At 39.5% G+C, this 22,808-nt stretch overlaps 1 protein-coding gene across 2 annotated transcripts in view; it reads left to right on the top strand.

The window, feature by feature from the left end:
- Positions 1 to 309: 309 nt before the first annotated feature.
- HABP4 (hyaluronan binding protein 4) overlaps positions 310 to 22,808 on the top strand; it is a 30,078-nt gene continuing 7,579 nt past the window's right edge. The window contains exons 1-7 of one of the 2 annotated variants that reach the window (XM_042033660.1): positions 310 to 752; positions 11,116 to 11,257; positions 12,110 to 12,271; positions 12,472 to 12,543; positions 14,284 to 14,367; positions 20,800 to 20,968; positions 22,491 to 22,673. In XM_042033660.1, the coding sequence (XP_041889594.1) occupies positions 467 to 752; positions 11,116 to 11,257; positions 12,110 to 12,271; positions 12,472 to 12,543; positions 14,284 to 14,367; positions 20,800 to 20,968; positions 22,491 to 22,673 (1,098 nt within the window). In that variant the 5' untranslated portion in view covers positions 310 to 466. The remainder of the gene's footprint in view (positions 753 to 11,115; positions 11,258 to 12,109; positions 12,272 to 12,471; positions 12,544 to 14,283; positions 14,368 to 20,799; positions 20,969 to 22,490; positions 22,674 to 22,808) is intronic. The other variant, XM_042033661.1, reaches the window with a different exon arrangement.

Genomic DNA, 22,808 nt, shown 5'->3' with positions numbered 1-22,808 from the left:
GGCCGCGGCTGCGGCGCCGCCGGGGGGGCGGGGCGCGCACTCATGAATAATTGAGAGAGGCATCGCATTGGTCAGAGGGCGTGATTGACAGCGCCGGCGCTGCACGTTAATTGGCCGCAGCCGGGTACCCGGGGCGGGGCGGGGCAGAGCCTGGCGCCGGGATTGGCTGCTCTATTCCTCGCCTGTCGCGCGTGCCGGCGGTGGGCGGGCCCGGCCGCGCTTATAGGCGGTGGCGGCGGCGAGCGCGTGGCGTTCCATTGGCTGTCGCGGCTCGGCTCGGGGCGGGGCTGCGGAAGGTGCGGCGGCCGCGAGCGCTGGGGCGGCGGGAGGGTCGGTCCCCGCCGCTGCCGCTCTCGCACGGCGTGCGCGTTGTTTCGGCCCCGTGCGGCAGCGGCAGCCTCGGCAGGGGGCGACGGCCGCCGGAACGCGGGCAGGGGTGGTCGGGGGAGGAGAGGCTGCCGCGCGGATGATGACGGGGCTGGTGGGCAGCCCGGTGGCTGCCGTCATGCAGGAGAACTTCGGCTGCTCCGTCGCCAATCGCTTCTACCAGCTCCTGGACGATGAGTCGGACCCCTTCGACATCCTGCGTGAGGCCGAGCGCCGCCGGCAGCAGCGGAAGAAGCGCGACGAGGTGGCGGCCGCCTCCAGGAGAGCCGTGCCCAGCGGCCGGGCTGGCGGTGGCAGGAGGGAGACCCAGAAGGAGCGGAGGCAGCCGGAGAGCTCCCCTGCGCCCGCGGCGCCGCCGCAGCCAGGTACACGGACAGCGCCCTGGCGGGGGCGGGCTGGACCGGCGGCCGGTTTTGGGAAGGAGGTGCCCGGCGGTGCGGTGCCCGGTGCGGGCCCTGCGGCGCGGCGTGGGTGGCCGCGGGCTCCGCGCTTCACCGGCCTCTTGGCAGCCGCGGTGTGGCGTGGGTAGCGGTGTCATGGCAGGGCTGAGAAAACCCGGTTCCAGGTGGGGTTGTTGTGGTGAACGCACCTCAAGGTCCCCTTAAGAGAAAGCAGTAATGCCTGGGCACGGTCCCGACACGATGTTGCGGAACGCTACCAGCCGAGGAGGCCTTTGGATGTGTAAATGAAAACTTCAGCAATATCCCCAAGAGACAAGTGCAAGAGCATTAAGTCCTACGCTGCAGCATCTATAGCTTTCATGCACGTTTAGCAGCCCTGTTGCTGCCTTTTATTGCTTGTCACTCTGGGCCGTATCCTTCAGTGCCTGAAGTTTCCAGGCGTGATTTCTCAGTATCTGTGTTTTCTGGCCTTTCAGTGTCTTCAGGGTTCTAACGCGTCCAGGAATCTCTGCTTATTTTGCCTCAAGCTTGTATTGATGCACCAGCCTTTGAATTAAACCTTATTTCCTGGGGTAACTCTTCAGCACGGTGTTCAGGAATGGTCAGCTGCTGGGTTTTGACGTGTAATAATTCTTGAGGAAATAGGGAGTCAGTTGGCTTTTATACCAACATGTCTGTCACAGTCCTCTTTGCAGCTGGGGGCTTTGCTGGGCTATAGCTCCTTGCATTTGGAGGACTCTTTGTGGGTCTTATTGTTACAACTTACCGGTATTGAGCTTCAGGTTATTGGATTCAGTATCTAAAGGATCTGAGAGCTGGCGGGTTGTTTCCAAGTATTGAGAATCTCTGCACAGAAGATTGTAGTTTCACCCTCTTGAGTTGTAAATTCCTGTTCTCCAATGCAGCAATGAAGCCTAACAGGTAATCTATTATTATGATATTTTCTTCCTCTAGTACAAGCTCTTGTTAAACTCACAGTAATTGTACTGTGTGTTTTAATGCCCTAGGAAAAGGCCTTTGAATCGGGGTTGTTGCTCTCTCAAGTTGTTGCCAGTGCTACCAATTCTATTGCTTAGGCTTACACTCTTCCCAAAAGCAGTTGATGCAGTTGTAGCAGTTTGTGGAGCAGAGAGCCTTTCAATGCTAAATATGTGCTAGATAATGAGCACCTTTGTAGAGGAAGATATCAACAAGTTGTCACTGTCTTTTTGGGCAGTTATATGAAACTAGTCGTTTTGAGGTTTCTCTGCAGTTACATGACTTTGTCAGAGATCACTTCCCCTAAGACCAATACTCAGACTATAACAGCTTATTTTATTTAAAGGTACTTTACTGTGGTTATCAACAGAAGTTGAATGAGTCTGCTCAATGAACAGCAAAGTCTCAAGTTCTGATGAAAAAGTTCTTGAGCAAAAACTGGTGGTTATCAGTAAACTACCAGGAGTGTGGTAGTATGTGAAGACCATCCGTTACCTCCTGCTTGCCTATACATATCTTAATTCTGTGGCAATACAATACCCTGTAGAGTGTCTTTGACTATTCTCTGCAACCTTGGTGTTAAGAAATCTATTTTCTCATACAGAGACAATGGGCATGTGTGCCTTGTTTCAATTTCCTGCTAATTTAAAATGGAGAAAAGACTGCTGACTATAGTACCCTTAGTAAAAGGGCATTAAGATCTATTGTAAGAACAATTATTTCTCTTCTATATTTAAAAATGCACTTTCTTCTTTAAACATAGCATCTGTTCTGAATTTTGTGTGTTTGTCTTGTGCTTGTTAGGAAGGCCTGTAAAAGTACAGTGCATAAGATGCTAAACCAGTGTGGATAGTCGAGACTTGGTCTTGACTGTGTGTTCCTCCTTTGAATGTGTTAGCAAGTCTGCTCTGAACCTCTGAGTTAGGGTAGTGATGGTGTAACTGGTGTAGCTGACAAATGTTAAGCAAATGGCATGTTGAGAGAAAAATCTTGTGGTTTTTTGGAGGGGAGGGGGTCAGCTCTTTATTTGGGCCATGCAAAGTTGATTTGTTACATAGGGTTCAACCAGAAAACTTCTGGATTTTATGTAATATTCATGGGGCTATCAACTTAGCAACTGAGAATGACCAACCTCTGTGGAATGTCCTTGTACCCCCTCAGTTTGGTATAAAGCTTCTAATAATGGATGTGTTACTAGAAGAGTGCACCTCTGTTTGGGGAAATAAATAATAGTGATTAAAATTACTAAATTGTTAAACTAATTGCTAAACTTCTGGGTTTTTTTCGCCGTGATTTTGCGCATAACTACCACTAACTTCATTCCACTTATTAATAATTAAACAGTATAGACTAGCGTGTAAACCCATCTGAATAGCGGAATCAGATTTTGGTGGTATTATGGTTGAAATGATGGAATTCACTGTATTATACTAGTGTTCTTGGAATCATCTCATCACAGAACAGGGTTGAAAGGCCCATGTTGGAAGGGATCTCAAAGGATGGTCTGGTCCAACTTTTCCTAGGAAAGGCAGCCTTGAAGATCATCTGCTACCTTGTCCAGTTTCATTTTGAAAACTTTCTGTGATGGGGGCTTAACCCTGAGAAGGTTGTTTTAGTGAAAGGTAGCACCAGAAAGAAGTTCCTAACACATATGAAATCTCTTCTTGTGCAACTTGCCTGCACTTTAGCCTCTTACCTCCATGGGGCTCCTTGTCAGGAGAGCCTTCATCATTGTAGCCTTTCAGGTACCTGAGGTGCTGTGATGTGGCTTATATGAAGCCTTGTCCAGGGAGAAGAGAGATGGCTCCTTCAGTCTTTCCTCGTATGGCAGTCTCACCAGCCTTTTCATAACCTTCACAGACTTCTTTTGGATGTTCTGCAGCCTGATCATCTTCATAATCCTCCTTTGGACTCCTCCAGTCTGTTTTATCTAATTACTAGGATGTTTGCTTGTTTGGGCTACAAAAAGTCTTGTTAAGTTTAATGATTTTTGTTTTATTCTAGTATTATTTCTTGAGCATATTAAATCTGTAAAAAAGGGTCTTTAGAAAGGCTCAAAGCACATCTAGTCTTCTATCTTGCAATGTAAGAAGTTTTACAGTAGTCAGATTTTTTGTGGTATTATGTTTTAATGTTTGGAAGGTTTAGTCACAAAGTTCTGTAAGTTAGCCATTTTTTAAAGATAGTTCTTCACTGTATTTTTCAGAGCAGTTTTTACTAAATTTCTGGAGGTATTTTCAATTTGAAGCAAACCTCCTGAGAGGACTTTATCAGATAATGCAATACTTTGACCTTTAGAATCAAAACTATTTATTATGAAATTACACAACTGTAAGGAGACAACTTTTAAGCTTTGTTTTTTATGGAGAAAATTGACTCCTATTTCGCTGCCTACGAAACTTGTACTTTTGACCTAAAATGTGTGTATTTTCTCTTCTACTGACTGTTGCTTTGTGATTTTTAGACTGTATTAGCTGAGGGTTTGGGTAAAGGCTGGTTGTAGGTATTGCAGCTCTTGTAATTGTAACACTTGATGTTAACTCAGTTCATTCTTACCACAGTGACCAAACTGCATTTGCCAGCTCTTTATTCAAAAGGCCCAGTTGGAGAGCTTGCATTCTTTACCGGTCCAGGAAAATTAAATTTGTTGATCATGCAGTAATATTCTCTGTTCTTTTGAAATCTCTAAACCTTTGTTGCTAATACTTGTAAAAGGTTTTCTTCTTTCATGTACATATCATGACTCTGGTAACATTTATATATAGTTCCTGAATACTGTGTTTTTGAGTTTGTAGCTGTGGTTTTAAGATGGCATGGAAAGTTTCTATGGAATTTTATCTTAGACTGCCTGTAATTTTCTTATTTTTAAATTGTTTATCCCAATAGTATTCTTTCAACTACAGTGTCATAAGGATTGTCTAGAGGGAAGCTGTGGTAGGCAATTCTGTAATTCAGTGAGTACTGGCACACATGAAAACAAAATGCCACAGGACAGAGTCTAACTTCGTGTGTCTCTTTGGTGTGTTGCTTGCAATAGCTGAAGCCTTTTTTTTTTTTTAATATTCTGGGACACTCTGTTAGTCTTCTGCAAATTGTGTAATTAACCATGCTTTAATTCACAAGATTGTTTGAAGTTGGTGTTAGAATCACATGGACAGACAGATTTAAAGAGGAGAAAGTAAGATTGTTTTTGGAGTCATAATTCTGCTACAGTCTGATATTTAGCAAAATAAGAGCCTGAGTGTGTGAATTGCCTTTCACTATTTCCAGTTATGAAGTTTTGTTGTAAAGGAAGATTAGTTGTCTGTGTATAAGTTGTTTAAGAAGTTTATTCACCCTAGGTGTCCCACAGCTGAGTCTCAGACATCCAGTTTCTGGGGAAAAACCATTAATAATTGTGTGGTACTGCAGTAGGGACTGCTCAAGCTAGGTGCCTCAGTAGGGGAACCCAGAACAAAGATATACCTGGGATTTTATACCCTTACAACCTACGCACCTATTCTTTGCACACTTCACACACCTTGCATGCACCTCTTACTCTGATGGTGATTTTTGTTTTGGGGTCTTTTTGTTCGTTGTCACATTTTTTCTCTGTAGCTGTTTTTACCTGGATGGGTTGCAGCTTCTGAAGATAGCCATGACTTCTCAATCTTCTAGTTTGCACTGGTCTCAGAGCCTCCCTTCATTGTAGCTAAACAGTAGTACAAGACTTATTCAGCATTTCAAGGTGAAAGTTTGCAGCTTGTGGCCTAAAGCTTCAGCACTTTGTCTGCTTGTGCTAAGCAAAACTACTTAGATAAAAGAATCCAGTTAAAAGAATTCAGCTAACTAAACCCAGTCTACAACAGTCATCCCTTTGTTTTTATTAAGCTTTCCCACTATTATGTCAGAAAGAACTCATGAAGTCTTTCAAAGCATTTAACTGCTATCCATAATGTCAAATACAGTGTTATTACAAGTAACAGGCATAATATCCTGAAGCTTTAACAGCAAAATAAGTGCACAGTAGGACAGTATATGACCATTTCCATTTAGGTTCTATTTGGACTTTTGTGAAACTACCGTAATTAATACTGCAGTAACACCATTGAACATGTGGGTTTTTTCCTCAAAGCTTTTTTTGCATTTATTTAGCACACTGGGTCAACCACTGATCTCCAAGAGGCTGGTCCTGGGTATTACTAGTCCTGTTCATGACAACCCTACATGTTGGTGAGGGATATTTCCCGATATTGCATTATATCTCAAAGTATACTGCTTCCTAAACTTACATGATAAACCTACCTGACTACAAGTTTGAGTAATTTTATTTTACTTTATTTTTTTGCATTTTGTTGGAGCCTTTTGTATGAGCTGGAGAGTGTACTACAGAAATTTCCCTTGAAAGCTTAACGGCTACCAACAGAATTTGGATTTAAAATCCATCAGAAATATTATTTTCTGCTGAAGCGAGGGACTCTCATTCTTTCCATAGCATACCCATTGCATGACACACTCCAAAAGCGTATTAAGAATCCGTATAAATAGTCACTTGCTGGTCATGTCACCACCAGGCTGCTCTTACTAACTCAATTAATTTGGCCTCTTGGGCTATCACCAAGGGTGTAGAGGTTCAGTTTCAAGTCCCTCAAAGTTTCTCACCAATGCATAGCCTCTGTGTTGTTTTCCATTTATATAGTATGAAGGTCCACTGGTGAACAGTGCAAGATCTGAGGTCTCTAGAGGCTGATTTTACAGATCTGTCCATAGCTGGCTGGAGTGAAACACCTTGCAACAATCATGATGTGGCTCACATTTGGAAGGAACAAACAGGAAAGTTGCTAAATTCTAAATGTGACATGCTTTTAAAGTAATAGTAAATAAATTAATGATCTAAAATTCAGAACTATTGGTGTTTTGAGGGGGCAATGTTTCTGTAGCATGTTGTTTAAGAATCAGTTTCACTTTGTGTTACACACACAGTTACGTGACCTAGAACCAATATTCCTTTTACAGCTTGGAATATCCCTTCTTTCTCCAGACTCCAATTCCACTTCCTCTGCCTTCGTAACTTCTTGCAATGGTTTACTTAACTGCCCTAGCCCTGGTAGTTGGGGGTCATCAGTACTGTTCCTAAAAAAATCCTCACAGTTGTTTTCTTTGTTGGTTTGTTTGGTCAAGGTATTTCTACCATAGCCTTGGACCTATTTTGGGTCTACTTTGTCCTTTTGAAATATACTGGGAAGAAGGATAGTATTTCGAAGCTGGTGGGGGTTTCCTCCCTTTGGTTTTTTTTGGTGTTTGTTTGTGGTTTTTGTTTTGTTTTATTTTTTTGTTTGTTTTTGGTTTGTTATTAGATTTCGGGGGGGTGGGGGTTTTTTTGTGTTTTTTTTTCTGTTTGTTTTGTTGGGTGTTTTTTTTGTTTGTTGGTTTTTTGGGGGGGAGTTGGTTGTTTGGTTTTTTGTTTTGTTTATGGATTAAGCCCAAGCTACCAGTTCTACATCAATGCTGATTTTACTCCACAGCTTTGTGGCTATGGTTTTCAGTATTTCTGGTATTTTTAGTTCCTTTTGTAAGCTTTTGGTGATCACACTCCTTCCCATAATGATTAGGTCTGTCCATTCAGGGAACAAATGTAATTCCGTATCTTGGGCCTGTAAGAGGTCTCTTTGTATGCTAAGGAGTCTTCTGTCAATGTGAGCCTTCCGAAAGCACTCTTATTCTCATTTGCTCTTTGCAGGCAGTTACCTCCCTCAGCTTGTGGATTACATGCCAGCTGCCACCCTCATATCCTAATGCCCCTTACATTAGGGAGTCGGAGAAACAGCAAGGTTTCTACTTTAGCTTATACTCACTGATAGTTGCAAGCTGGGCTCCTTGTGGTGTTTGTCTAAAGCCAAGGCTTTCTACAAAAAAAATTTAAAAATTTAAAAAAGGCGAGAGCACGCTCGCTCAGTAGGGGCCAGTGAAGAGCCACAAAACACAGAGAAATACCTCTTTCCAAGTAAAAGTCTCACTTGTTTGAGGATCGATGGTATGGATAGAGAAACTTGCTGAGAGCTAGACAGCAACACTGGAAAGGCAGCTAGATTTTGCTGCATTGTTTTAAATCCATCTGTTAATACAGAGATATCCAGTGTCCGGCAAACCAAGCAATGCAGTTCTTAAAAATACAAGTTCTGCTTTTCCAGTTGCAAGTTCTGTGTACATACTTATTAAAAATACTTCTCTAGAAAGTCTTCTTATCTAAGTGCTGCAGTGTTAGCAGAACTAATACTAATAGTAAAGTAGTATTGTGGGGAAAGTGAAAATTACTTAAGTATGTTTGGTCTGTATGATTTAGATGTCTTGTAAAACTGAGCTTTTTTTCTTTAGCACTGTGTAGTTCTAGTAGTACTGGTAATTTTAGTGTATAGATTCTTTCCCTCTAATAATAGCTCAGCTGCTTCTTCTGGGAAAAAAATAAGCTGGGTCTGTTGAAACACTTTAAGCATCAGATTTCTTTTCTGCTTTCTCAGTTGAGAAAGTAAAGTGATAGGCAACTTAGCCAACAGACTGGGCTGCTGCAGTAACCTGCCAGAGAAGCTGTGGTGATGTGGAAAATCGTGGGACATGCATTCAGGTGAATACAGGTTACAGATGTAATTTTAAAACACAAAAAAACCAATTTAAAGAGATATTAAACTAGGTAACTAGGAAAGAGTGATCTTCAGTTTTCAGAATTGTTTGTAAGGCCTCCAGTAGATGTAGCCCAGTTCTTTAACGTATTATGTCAGTGATATACAAGATTGCTCATGCTTTGTCTTGATTTTGTTGCCTTGTTTTTTTGTCCGTAAAGAGTAGGTGGCCCTTAAAGTGCTGTAAATTAAACTGAGTCTGTGTTAGGACGTACACATAGCAGAGGATTAAAATTGTATAGCTTATGCTATCATTGCTGCCAAGCTCCAGTTTGGTTTGAACTTAGGTAGATGCAGAGCTGAAAGTTGGGCTGGTTTTTGAACTGATTCACAAGCAGGTCACACAAACTCCTGCCCTGAGGGTGACTTGTCCTGCTAGAGAGATACAGATGCTGCATACTGCTTTAATTCACTACTTCTGGATTGACTGGTTTGTCAAACCAGTTAAAGATGTTTTTGTGGCACTTATTACCTGTATAAAATAGTCTTTCTAGTGTTTAAAATCCATCTGCAGTAATTAGAGCCACCTGTTAGATCAAAGCGAAATAGCCCAGCACTGAAATTGGAGTAGAACAGGCTACTTTGTCCAGTGTGCTCAGTGCTGCTGACATGTAATACGCTGACATATATGGCAAGGAGGCTTGTTCTGAAGTACTTCTAAGAGGTACTGGGTAATAGAACCAGACACTATATTTTTAAAATCACTTCTTCGTCTTCTTTTTTTTGGCATTATTTTGCAAGTTCTAAGAATCTCTTTGAATCTTGTGGTGAAATTGAGGTTAATACTAAGTATGTAGGGATGGGTGTCTCTGACTACTGCATTCTTGCCAAAGGAATCTATTTGGAATAACTGATGCTTCTGATAGCCAATGAGAGGATCAAAAATTAATAAAAAACATAGTCTTCTGTTGCATTCAGTTGTGCATTCAGATCCAAACAAAATGACTAAAATAAGGGCAGAAATAGTAGTCATTTTTTTCCACAGCAAGATTCCAGTTTGGAATTAACAATTGTATAGTTGGTAGTGTAGTTGAGATGTGTGTAGAGCGGATGTTTCCCAACAGTGTGTACAATTCTGTATCTTTTATAATTTTGCTTTGTGTTAAAGCCTCCTGATTTGAAAAGCTTACTCAGAAACTGATTTCAAAAGTTGTCCTTTGTTCAGAGATTACATCATAATTTGGGTAATGCAAATATGCTCACTGCTTTAAGGATAGAGTAACTCCAAACCTTGAGAAGAGAGAATTACTGGAATGCATTGTGTCAAGTGGCTTGTAGTTTAAAGAAAAGCAAAGCTGGAGTTGCTTCTGCACAACAAATAAAACTATCTTCTCTGTACAAATATGACTGTCCTTACTGCATAACAAAAATCTTTTTTTACCACTTATTCACCAAGTGGATAGTTCTTTGAAGTTTTCTCTTTATGAATGGTGTTTGACTTCATCCTCAGCACCTAAGCTTTGATCAGAAATCTTCTTATATGGGCATTTCAATGGCGCTATGAATTAATTTGCATTTTAATATTGTGACATAAAGTAGCCTTTTTTCTCTCTGTGTGCTAGCAGCAGAGGCACAGTAGCCAGGACGGTCATTTGTCCACTAAACTGAGTTCAGTTATCTGCTCAGTGTTCCACAGGTATTTCTTGTGGAAACAGTAGCTCAGTTTTGTTTGAGACCAGTCTTTCTGTTCCTTACTTGATTGAGTTACACTGTTGGCTGAAAAAGGTGTTGGTTTAAATATAGAGGCCTAGCAGTCAGAAAACCTTGCTTGCTTCTGGAGAACTGTGTCCCAGATAGAGCACAGAATTTGGGAAAATGGGAAAGGAAGCACATAAAGAACCTTAATCTTCTGCTAGATATATACAGGTTGAGTGGAAAACCTCAATTTATTCTATTATAATGCACAATTTCTTTCCATTCATTCTGCCCAACCCGGTCCTCCTCAACCTCAACAATGGCTGAAAGAAATTCTAAAAAGCTTAAATATAGTTTCTCTTGGAATATGTTTATGTTCTAGAATTAGTGGTGTTGAAGTCTTTCTACTTATTGCTTGGGTCTCTGCCACCTGAACTCGGTGACCTTTAGTGTCGGCAAATGGTCCTTTCTGTCATAGAACAGCAGTGTGAGGAAGTGACCCTGCTCTGCTTGTTTGCTACCGTGGCCATGAGCTTAGAGAAGCTGGAGGCTTAGACTTCTAAACTGAGCTCATCTGGCAGGAGGTGTGTTGTTTCACCATAAACACCTGTCTGAAAGGGTTCCTTCTCTTTCCTTCACCGTCATTGCTTTTGCAGCTTTCAGTTAGTCTTTTCCACTGGAGCTTCTCCAACTCATCCTGTATTACACTTTTAAGATCCTTGAAACCATGAGAGAAACAGTTTTTTTCTCCTTTTCTGTGACTTGTGAGCAAAATGAGATTTTTTCTTTAGATTATCTTTTCTGGAAGTCTTGGACCTATATCAAAACCCATAGCATTTTTCAGATTCGTCAATACAGAAGGGAAAATAAGTATTTGTCTTTCAACCAACAGTGTCTGGCAACATTAGCTTTAAGGGCTTTTAATATTTTAGTGGATTTGGGATTGGAGACAGTAAATCTGAACGCTGTAAGGTGTAATCAACTCACTTCAGTCAGTAGTTTGGTGACTGCGGCTGTGTTACTATTGAGCTGTCAGTAATCCGTGTGTGTTTGTGTAGGCCCGAAGCGAGCACCCAGGCGGGGAGAGCAACAAGGAGTCAGAGGCACGGAGGTGAAACAAGACAAAACTGAATGGAGACCATCTTTCAGGGAATACCGTCCCTATGGAGCACAAAGACAAGTGGAATTCACAGTGGAACGGTATGTATCATGCAGGGAGAACTAAGGCCCTCCCGCCCCCCCAGAGTATCTACACGAGCGAGGGAAGGGAATGTTCACGTTAAAACAGATGTAGTAGCCAGATGTGACTTGAAGGCATGGTTGCATTTGTTAGTGTGCAGGTTTGTTACAAGACTTCATGCCTGTCAGAGCTGTGGTTTCAGCTTCCTTGGGGGTTGAATTGGGGCATTTTTGTTGAATGTTAGAAATATAAGGCAAAATGAAAAATGGAAAGATCTGAAAATGCACCCTCTAGTCAGCAGCACATTTATAATATTCGTTTCTGAGCTCACATACCAAGCTTTGCAGAACATGTGGAAGTTCCAAGTTGTAACTTGCTGCTTGGACAGTGATCGCATATTGATTTTGCTTTCTTCATAAGTACTAGAAAATTCCACCTAAACCTTTATTGCTTCAGAGTGTGGCTGTTCTTACTTTACACCACAACAGTTGGTATTTAACAAGTTGTCTGAAATTTTTAGCAGTTGCATATAAATCTGGGTTTAGATGGTGGAGCTATTGCACGATGAAGTTGTGAAGATTTGACAGTTTTATAATCTTTTGTTTAATATCTGTAATGTTTTCAGTGTTAATAACAGCTGATATTTCTGTTCCTGTTTGCTGTAGTAATTACTCCAGAATTCAGTTTGTCCATTTTTAATGATGAAGCTAAAACAGCTGTAGTGTGTGCTGCATAAAGATGCGCTCTAAAAATTGTGCAGTAGCTGTTATGTACTGATGTGTCCCCCAGCTGCAGAAATATAATAATATTATTGTTTTCTTTCTTGTTAACTGTTCTATAAAAACAAAAATGACTAATTATCTTCTTTTTAGACCAGTGGAAAGATTAGACTATGAAAGACCAATAAGAGGTCGTGGTGGAGGAAGAGGTGTAATGCGAGGTAGAGGAAGAGGTGGTGGATTAAACAGAAGTTTCAATGGCTTTGACCAAAGAGGAAAATGGGAACTTGAAAGACAAAGTGGGAATGATAAAATGTAAGTGTTCTGTGTGCTGTTTCTCACTTAGTATACAAGTAAATAATAGTCAGCACTGCAGTACTGTATTTTAGGTATTCTGTTCCCTTCTACTATATCCTGGTTGGCTGGCAAAAAGTCAATACCGGTTTTAGTTATAGGTCCTGAAAAAAAAAAAGGAAAAAAACCTCTAAAACTCACAGAATTGTTTTCCTCTCTAGAGGAGTGAAAGCACATGACAAAAAGGGTGGAGGTGGAGCTCGCAACTGCAGAACAGTTAAAGATGATATGAGGTACATCATACACTTGTGCCCATCATAGAGCGTATGTTTCTGTGGCCTACCTTAGATCATCATTTTCATCTGTTTCATGTCCATTTTGAGATTTATAAGCATCGCTTTCTATTATTGTCATAATTAATGTAATTTTGCAGTTTTTTAACTTGGCTCCTTCATGATGGTGAGATTAAATTGAAGCAAAGGCATGATGATGTTTGTTCACTTAAGACTGCCAGAATCTTTTGACTGGAGCTGAGTTGTCTTTTAATGGAAATAAGTTATTACTTTTCTCAATAGTCAAGTAAGTGGGACTCTGGTATTGAATGAAATTGCTCCAAAATGCTGATTGTAAGATTCAAACTCTGTTAATGGGCTTAAAGTCCAGTCTTTTTTTCTTGATCTTTACGGATAGTTTCTGAGTTGCAAAACCGTAGTACAATTCAGTGTGGCTCTGAAGGTAATATTTAGCTGACTGTACCACTGAAGTACATTTTAAAGTGCTAGGAAAATCAGTAGCATAAAGTGATTAATGGCCACTTCAAGTTAAAAAAAAATCAGGAATTTTCCATTCAATTCTGTATATCTCTTAGTGGTACTGGTTTCTGTTCATATTTGTAAAACCTCACTGATTATGATGGCTTTTGTCCATTCTCTGCACCTAGCAATATGTTACTCTTTCCAGTAACTTTTATTCTCATATACCTCTAGAACTCTTTAATTGAAGGCTGATAAAGGATGGAGAAAAGGCAGTGCTTTGAACTTACAGCAAATATCTTGGTCCACATACACATTCATTGACAAAAATGCTTTTAAAATAAAATTTTATTCTAAAATAAAATCTTAAGTTTTAAAACTTAGTGGATTCAGACAAGCATGCTAAAAGTTTTAAAAATACAGCCTTGATGTGTAAGAATTTTTGGGTCTTGATATTCCAAATTCTTCTGAAAGGTTTTACTAACTTCTCTCCGTTCTACAGAATTTCACATTAGGAATAGATTGGTTAGGTACTCTGGCTTTTCAAAGGATTGGCTAGGTTAACATAGTTCTGAACTGATAGTACAAAACTAGGTAGCAGAAAACTATCTTCTGTAGGATATCAGGGAAGGCTGCATAAACTTGCAAGGTATTTATTGGCCTTATATATTTTCTCCCTAGTTAAGGTTTGGTGGTTTGTTTTTCAGTTCAGTAGCATCAGACCTTATATCAATGTTTGCTTGTGATGTGGTAGAAATGACATAAAATTAAAGCTCTGAAGGGTTCTAAAAGCATGTTTGTGCCCTAATTGTGCTAATTATGCATTGAAGCTAACAGGTGTAAATTTTAAATATGTATGCCTGCTAGTGGAATGAAGATAAGTTACTGCTGTCATTTGACAGTGAATTAAAATCCATGTTACAGAAAATACAAACTTTAAAAGAAGCAAAAAGGCAAACCTGAACATCAGTGTTACAATGTAATGATTAGTATTCATGATTGAACTTTCATCTGCATACATGCTTTTCACTTTTTTGTTTAAAGGAAATAAAAGTTGTATTTTCCTAATATTTCTCATTTTGTTGGTTGCTCAGCTTGTCCCTTAGTACATCCTTCTGCTTATGATGAAAGAGTTTTCCTTTTTTTTTTTCTTCCGTCCTTAACAAGGAATTCTGGAAAAAGAAGTGATGTATTGATTTGGTTTTTTTTCCAGTGTGACTCATGAAGACTGTGGTTTTGTTTTGGTTTTTTTGTGTGTGTTTTGTTTGCTTACTGTTTTAGTGGGACAGAACAAACTGCACCTATGGAGGAGACCGTGGAAACTCCTGAACAGCCAGGGACATCTGAAGGAGAGCCTCTGAGCAAGTACAGTCAGACAAATATTTTCTTTCTAAATGCAAAGGAAACCATTAACTCTTTACTGATGTACTTGTGTTGAGGGGCACACTTGAAGTGTAAAGTTTTGCTAGTGCATGTATTAAAAATAGAAAAGCTTTGTCTTGTATGTGCGAGTATGGAAAACATGTCCCTAATTCTGACTAAAGCTTGATTTATACAGTTGGAGATTGCATTTAATTGCACAGTGATGCTTAACTTCCTAAGATTCGGTGATAATTTAAGGTGGAGCTACATACTATGTTTTACCTTTTTAACTTGTCTAATTTGTAAAAACTACCATGCTTTTTGATGTTCTCTGAGAAAAGGTTTTCAAAGGTACTGGCGATACAATCATACAAACACTTTGAAAATACACTGAGATACTGAGTTTGTATTCATCAATCACTAATATCATGGAGATACCATCTATTCATGAGAGGCTGTGGCAGAACCTGGAAGAACTTTCTGCAAATGCAGTGAGCCTTAGAAGTAGAGAAATTGAGAGAAATCTGTCCCTTGTCTTCTGGCTTTCATTCTAATCAGTGTCATAGCAAATAAATGAACACTGGCTTAAGAAAAATAACTCGGCAGTCTTTGTCCAAGTAAGAGACTTAAAGAATAATTAAATAGCATGTGAGATGAGTGAAGGATGGTCAGTGCAGTACGTCAACCTCTTCTGTTGCTGTGAAGCCTTTTTTACATCATGATGCAGCTCCAGATATTAGTGATATGGGTTCATTTCTTAATTTTAAAGCTAACTAGACTACAAAACCTGTTTTATATGTTCAGTTTGTTTAACCCTGTAACAGTTGATACAGCTTTGATTCTTTTAATTTTAGGTTAGCTTTTAAGATATAGCTAAAGGTGTATACACATAGAGAAATCTGTCTTTGAATGACTTATGACTGAAAAAATTATTTTAGGCTAACTTAAATCAGATGGGCAGTGTAGGTACACTGTCAAAAATGCATTGTGCTCTCTAAATATGAGAACAGTTATTCAGCTTTTTAAAAAAAATTATTTTGTCACTTGTTGGTACCTTTACTTATTTCACACTTGTACTTGTTTCTACTTCAATTCAAGCTCTTTGTTGCTATGTCCCAATATCAGTTCCTTGTAGAGCTTAAGGCATGAGAAGTATATACAGTGGAAAAGGCCTCTGGCAGAATCTGCCAGTTATCTTTAATTCTTTCATCTTCCTTTGAGAGCACTAGGTGTTCAGTCAGACTGGGAGCCTTTCTGGAGATTTTACTCCTGTTTGTGTTTTTTTAAAAAAGATTAATTTAGGAATAGTCTGCTGAAATTAAAATGATTCAAAAAAGCAAGTAACCTACAAGTACAAAATTGTGCGCTGTGTGCTCTTTTCAGTGCAATAAACACTGTCCTGAAGGGTTACAAATCTATATACGAAACATGAGTTACATATATCTCACTGCACTTACCTTGGTGACCCCTGTATTTTAAAATAGGAGACATTGTGTGAATCCCTAGTGCCTAGGTCATTAGGGATGGTTGTATGGCATGCACCTTAACAAGATGGAATTGTTGTTGTTTAGCGTTTAAAAGCAAAAGCTGGTAGGATATGGTGTTAGAGCTTCAGGATGTATTTAAAGGTCTTACTGCTTAGGTTGCCCCTGCTGTCCAGGTAACACAAATTAGGCTACCTTGTGCTTTTGCTACAGCCTCAATATTATAAAGGGTTGTGTGTTTGCTTGGGCTGCTGCTAGGGTCTTTCTCATTTTGACACTAAAATGCAGTGACTGCAAGGAAACCATTTTCTACTGCTTTATTGCAGTTGTGTGCTTGCATTGAGAAAGCAATTGAAGACTTGGGTTTGTTTCTTCTCTCATTCTCTTTCTTCTTGTGTTTCCATTTAAAATTATGAGTAAAAAAATGTAATCCTGGAAGTTGGGAATAACCTGTCTGCATGAAGATGGTATATAGCTTTCTGACATGGTACTGGCTAATTTCTATGCAACTCTGGAGAAGAGGTTCTATGGGCTTCTGTAACTTATGGGGTCTTGTCTTTAGGACTCTGTTTTGCCATTCCTGAGCTTCTATTTGCAGAGTATTGCAGGATAAGAGTTTCTTTAATACTTATATAATATAAATCGAGTTGTTTATTCCCATATCCTCAAATTTTCTTGAGTGTATCAACAATGTTTATCTCTAGTTATATCATCCCAAACTGCATGCTACCAGCAGGGGGTTTGTTTGCTGCAGAAGCAAAACCTAACCTTAACCCTGTATAAAATACACAGGTAGTGCAGAAGTATAAACTTTCCTCACAGCTGCTTTCTGTTGAACTTTTTAAACTTTTCTTACAGTCCAAACAATGGACTTCGTTGACCAATTCAAATTGGTAGATATTTTGTTTTTATTCAGTACAGCACATGGGCTAATCAATTCCTGTTCCTAAAGGTATTTGCAGAACTTGTATTTAATCTGTGGGGTTTTCTTACTTTTTTCTCACGTAATAGTCTTCCTTTTTGGTGGAGCTGTGTATCATTTTGGTTATATAATAGGAAGCTTTAACAACTTATCTTCAAGATTTTTTTTTAAAGCTGTTTATCTAATTTGTTTATTTGTTTTGTTGTTGTTTGGTTATTTATTGTTTTTTTGTTTGTGCCGGTTTGGACACTGTTGTTGTTTAATGGTGACATAAAGTTCATAGATCAGGCCAGAGCTTCATAAGTACTTGATTCAGTGTTTTTCTTCCATAGTAAGTTTGTATAATTGTTGTTTGGTCTTACCTTGTTTAACTTTAAATTTTTCTATATCCGATGATAATGCTCTTGTGAATAATGTTTAGTGGGAAAGCTTCATGTCATTGACTTCTTGATAAAAGCTGGCTAAGCATTTGCTTTGTGCAGCTGAATAATACAAAAACTGATCTGAGAGAGATCTGCTGTCATTATTTCTAAAGATATGGAAATAATAGCTGAATAGCTGAGCTAAATGGCATTCCTTTCCATTTGCCTTTCTTCTGGTAAAAAGAAAATGTATTTTGTTTACTATGTGCACAGTAATCAAGGCATAGTTAAAGGGTTATGGTCATCTATTGAAAACACTGAAGAGTAGGAACCATTACTGAAGGCTCTCATTTGGTGATTTGGTAGGACTTTCATTGTGAATTCAGTTTTTTCACATCCAGAGGTTGTGCTTAGTTGTCTGGCAGTGTTTTGTAAGCATAATTGCTGGTGTGCCAAGGAACTTACTAATTTGATTAATGAAAATGCACACCAATCAGTTATTAAAATTGTGTAAGGTTAGAAGGTAGAAAGTAATGCACAGAATGCACTTCCATGCTGGCTTGGTGCCCAAAATAACTTGCTGCAATTGAGTTTCTGTCTAAAATGTGATATGCAGGTTCCTGTTGCTGTGCTTCACTCATAGGTGTGTCGCCTTGGGAGGCCTGACATCCTAAAACAAATTTGTACTGCTAATAACCTAGCAGTTAAAACCATCTTTTGCAGTAAAAATCAAAACCGTATTTTGAAGTTGAAAAAACCAAATATTTGCAGTGTAAATCCACAAGTATTTCCTTTGGAACTGGCAAGTGGGTGTTTTTGATATATGTGTGCCTTTCAAAGCAATAGCTCTGTTCGCTATTTTGAGAGGTCAGGTCAAATGTCCTCATGTTATCTTATGATCATAGCAATTTAGACCTGAAAAGGGTCTTTCTGACCCAAGGCATGACCAGTTTTAATTGTGCCTTCTCAGACCTGTCTAGTTGATTTTAATGTACTCTGCTAATAGAGATTTCAAGGTCCCCTGATGGTCTTTCTAATACTTAGAAAATAGAAACTGCTGTGTTAGGGTTTTTTCCCTCCTGGATGTCTTGCCTTAATGTCATGGATATGCAAAATTTTTTATTTTTTCAGCATTATGTATTTTCCTTTGCACATCTTTAAAGGCTTCACGTGTACATTGTGCTTTAGACTTCTGCCTTGCAGTGCTATTGTGGACTTCTCACCTGTTCCCACACAGAAGACATTATTTAGTTGAGATTTAGTTCCACCCTACCAGTAATAACATCTGTTCCAAACAAAACTGTTGATGTGGCTGCTTATCATACACAGTATGATGTTGAAGAAAGAACGGATACTTGACTGCAATGCTCCTGCACAGTCTGGGGAGTTGGGGTCCCTCCTTCAGAGCTCCTGCCTTGTTAGTGGTTCTTTCTGTGTTTGGGTGGCTGATACTTTTGCCTGAGTGTACATATTTCTAGTTGTTCTTGGGACTTTCTGGTGATTGTTGTTTTGGTTGCTTGTTCTCAAATCACTGGGTTGCTTTAGCATCTCATACCACTAGTCAGCCATTCAGTATTATTGAATGTTTGCACTATTGCCCTTCTTTCGTGCAATATTTGAGCCACAGAAAATGCAGTAAATATTACTTTACACTGTTAAACTCCCACTTGCATTCTTGGTTTTCTTTTGCAAATTAAGATATTAATAGTTAGTTCTCAAGTACTTTTTGCAATCAGTTCTGTATCTTTCTACAGCTCTTGCCGAGAGAGAAACATTACAGAAACATTGTCTCTGTAATGTGGTAAAAACTTCATGGGAGAGGCAGAAAAAAGACTTCCTAAAGTTCAGATATGCAATTTACTGAGAATAGTGGCTTAGGAAAAAATTAAACAGATTGTAAAGAGCGTGGAACTACGACTGCTGACCAGTCTTTTAACCTTGAATTTCTGGTTGATAAAGCTGGAATTGTCAAAATAACAGGGCATAAAGGCATGTCAGAGAGCAGGCATGTAGTATAGGACTTCTGTATTTGTTACTCTTCTGTGAAGTGAATTTAGAACTGTGTTAATCCTAGAACCAAAATTCAGGGCTGCCGTAGTGTTCGGTTCTGCTTCTCATAGTCGTGCTGGGTGTTCAGAAAAATACTGTCTAATTTTGGCTGGCAAGAAACATGAATGCTTTGCTGCAAGATCAGGTAAGAAGAGGGACCAGGCCTGTTCCTATATAAGTTAGTCCTATAATGTACAGAACTGTCCCAACAAATGTGTGCAATCCAATGGGCTGCTTGTATAACTTTAAAAACAAAATACAGTCATTGATTGTCATTTGACTCTGCATCTTCCCATGATAAAAAACTTCCTACTTGCACCTAATAAAGTGTATATTTACATTGGGGAAATCATAATTATTTAGTAGGACTGTGGAACTATGACCGAATGAGGAAAACCAAATCCGTAACTCTCCCAGTAGACAGGTTCTAATGAGAGGGCTTTCCAGAAAAGTCCATTGTTAGGGAAATACTTGGCCAACTTCAACTGCTGTTGTAATGCATAGCAGTTTTCTGTGTGAGGAGAGAAATGGTTTCTCAAGTGTCTTGGAGTAATCAGTGTGGGTTTTCTTGTAGGTCATGGTATTTGACTTGTTTATGCAGCAGATGGTTATGGTGATGGATGGAGTAAGTTGTGCTCCCTGTATGTGATGCTGGTTAGTAGGAAATGGCTTTCTGTGGGTATCATTAAATGTACACCTGCAGTGTTCTAATAGCTGCTGGTCCTGGGCAGGCCTGTCATGATCAGCATCAGAAAAGTGGCAGAAGAGTACTCAAGCAGTGATGAGTGGAAAAGAAGGTTTTTTTTGCTTATGTGTCTTGTCTTATCTCTGTGTATCTTACAGACATAAAACCTTCTGTCTTTACAGTTCAAAATATGCAAGGCAGCCTCTGACATTTCATATATTTTTCTAGGACATATTGTTATTTCACTTAATGACAAATGAAAATGTGACTTAATAATTTTCATTTAATCAGGATTAATCTGCTTTTGCCAAGTGATAAATGCTGTCTGCTTGTCTGTTACTACATCTGACAAAAAAAATTCAAGGAAGCATCTTGTGAAATACACAAAGAAAATGTTAATTACCTGGAAGATGGCATGGTCTGATCATCATATCTTTTTGATGACTGAAAGCTACACTGAAACATGAATTCATCTCATCATTGTGCAGTACAAGGCAATGAAACCATGCAACTGGGGTGTTTTAAAACTGCTGTGTGCCTTTTTTTTCAGTATGGCTGTATTTGCTGAGTAGATCCACTATTAAACTGTAGGGTTAAGAATATGCCAGATCAAAAGGCAGAATGATTTTGTCTAGAATCTAAGTGCTTGAATTCAGGATGAGACTGGATGAGTACTAATACAAGAGGCTGCAGACAGCGTTTGTTCATATGACTAATTTCAAACAGTACATAAGTATATACTCTAAGTTACATTGATGTAAAACTATCACACATAAAGTTACTGTGGGGAGTAAGTGAAATTAATGACAATAATTTGGTAAGAAACATTCTAAATGTTTTGTTTAGTATCCTTACTTTGGAGATGAGTATTCTTGTTTGTCCTGGAATGTTGCAACCTAATGTTTTTTTACTTTAAAACCTGTGAACTTCTAGAGTTGCTGAAGGAGAGCCAATGGAAGAAGTGGTTCAAGAAATGACATTAGATGAGTGGAAAAATCTTCAGCAACGGAATCGACCAAAGCCTGAATTCAATATCCGGAAGCCAGAATCCACTGTTCCTTCCAAAGCAGTGGTGATTCACAAGTCAAAATACAGTGACAATGTAAGCACTGCCTCAGGAATTCTGTTGTAAACTCTCCTTTTTGCCCAGGGTTGGGAAACTGTCTCTGTTTTTTTTCTACTAGTTTTAGTATAATCCGAATAGGCAAGAAAATAGTATCTAAGCTTTATCACTGTAATGACATGTGCCCCAAAACTGGCTTTAAATTGTGTGTTCAGCTTTTTGTCTCAGATCATCACCCCTATTTTCTCTGCAAATATGTAATATATCAGGTTGTTCTACCTTATGGCTTAGCTGCTGCCACCTGTATAAGTCTCTGGTAATGCTGCTAGAAAAACTTGGTTTGTGAAACTGTTTAGCTTACTTGCCAGTATACATCTGCATGTATCTCAGTGTGCACTTGGAAATATGAATTTTTTTTAGGGTGTGGTTTCTTTGGGTCCTGCTTCTTAGAACTATCCCTAGAGAGCTTGTGGTGCTGTAGTGTGCACCCCCTCCCCACTTCCCCTAGATTTTATTCCATGATACTGCTTAGATTGAAATTTCAGGGAGAACTACTAGTTCTGAGGAGAGAGGGGAAGCTTCTTTCAGATTCTAGCTTACTTAGGTTTCAGGTTTTGGGGGTCACAAAAGTGTGTGCATATAGTCTAGCATGATGGAATTTTGATCCTTGAAGTCTACATGCATTTATGAATACACATCTTTTCTCTAGTTATAATATTAGCATCAAAACTTGCTTAATCACTTTAGGTCATTGTGTCTGCATTCTTTTTAGTGAAACTTTTAAGGTCAGAGTTGCTGTTACCCCCTCTTTCTTTTCTGAGAGAGGCAGTGGTAAGGGTGGGGAGAATACCTTCCACAAGCTCCAAAGAGAGGACACAGCTGTGTGAAGAGTACATACAAGTTTCTGTTCCTCTTGCCTGTAAAGTTTCTCTTTTGGTAGTATCAAGAGACCTTGTTAAAATGAACACAGAACAGGAGGTACAGGAACTGTGTAACATAGGCAAGTGAAATCCCTGAATTAGACACTGAATAAGTGATCATTGTAAAGGATGAGTTAACACATACTTTATCATAACTACAGTCCCCATTAAAGTTAAGCTGGGAAATAGTCTGACATCGACTAGCTATTAGGAACAGTTAAAACAGTAATCTCATAGCTGCAGGCATGTAGATGAATACATCGGTTAGGTAGCTTTGGTATGGCCTTTTAACCATTATTTGGAGATAACTGTAGGAGTAAGTACCTTAGGTCTGACTCTCTCTAGTCCCTTTGAAAACCTCCTAGATTACATTTTTGAAAAACCTCTTCTGTATTATGGAGTCTGTACAGAAGCTTTTGTTGCCAGGAATCTCTGAGCTGACAAAGAACTATCCCAGGCATCTGGGAAGCTGCAATTACCTCATCTATGTTAAAATCCTGTGCAAGTTAAGGCTTGTCTTGTGCTTCAGATGCTGCCTTGGTTCATCTGCTGCTTAGTCTATAAGTGTGCATGTGTATCTGGGAAGTGAGAAGCTCATTCATACATGGAAACTGTAGGCTTTAACCAGATATTCTTTTTAGTTGCAAAAAGAAGACTTCGAAGATGATTCTCATGTCTTTCGAAAACCAGTGAATGATATAACTTCTCAGCTGGATATTAATTTTGGGAGTCTTCCTCGCCCTGGCCGTGGATCAAGAGGAGCACGGGGTGGTCGTGGTCGTGGCAGAAGACCTGAAGAGACAGGACCTCGACCAGAAGTAGTGGTAATAGATGTTACGGTTTTGTTGCTGTTTCTTGGGGTTTTTTTTCTGTTACTGGTGGTGTTTATGTCCTGCCCCTTTCTGTGTGGAATTTCGATTTCTGTAGTGACAGACGTGTTTTTAATTCCCGTCTCATAG

Source organism: Corvus kubaryi, unplaced genomic scaffold (genome assembly GCF_017639235.1).
Source record: "Corvus kubaryi isolate FWS band 111438036 unplaced genomic scaffold, C.kubaryi_AGA036_p1.0 37357, whole genome shotgun sequence".
Classification (NCBI taxonomy): domain Eukaryota; kingdom Metazoa; phylum Chordata; class Aves; order Passeriformes; family Corvidae; genus Corvus; species Corvus kubaryi.
The sequence above is the reverse complement of the archived record's forward strand: the minus strand, read 5'-3'. Positions and strand labels throughout refer to the sequence as shown.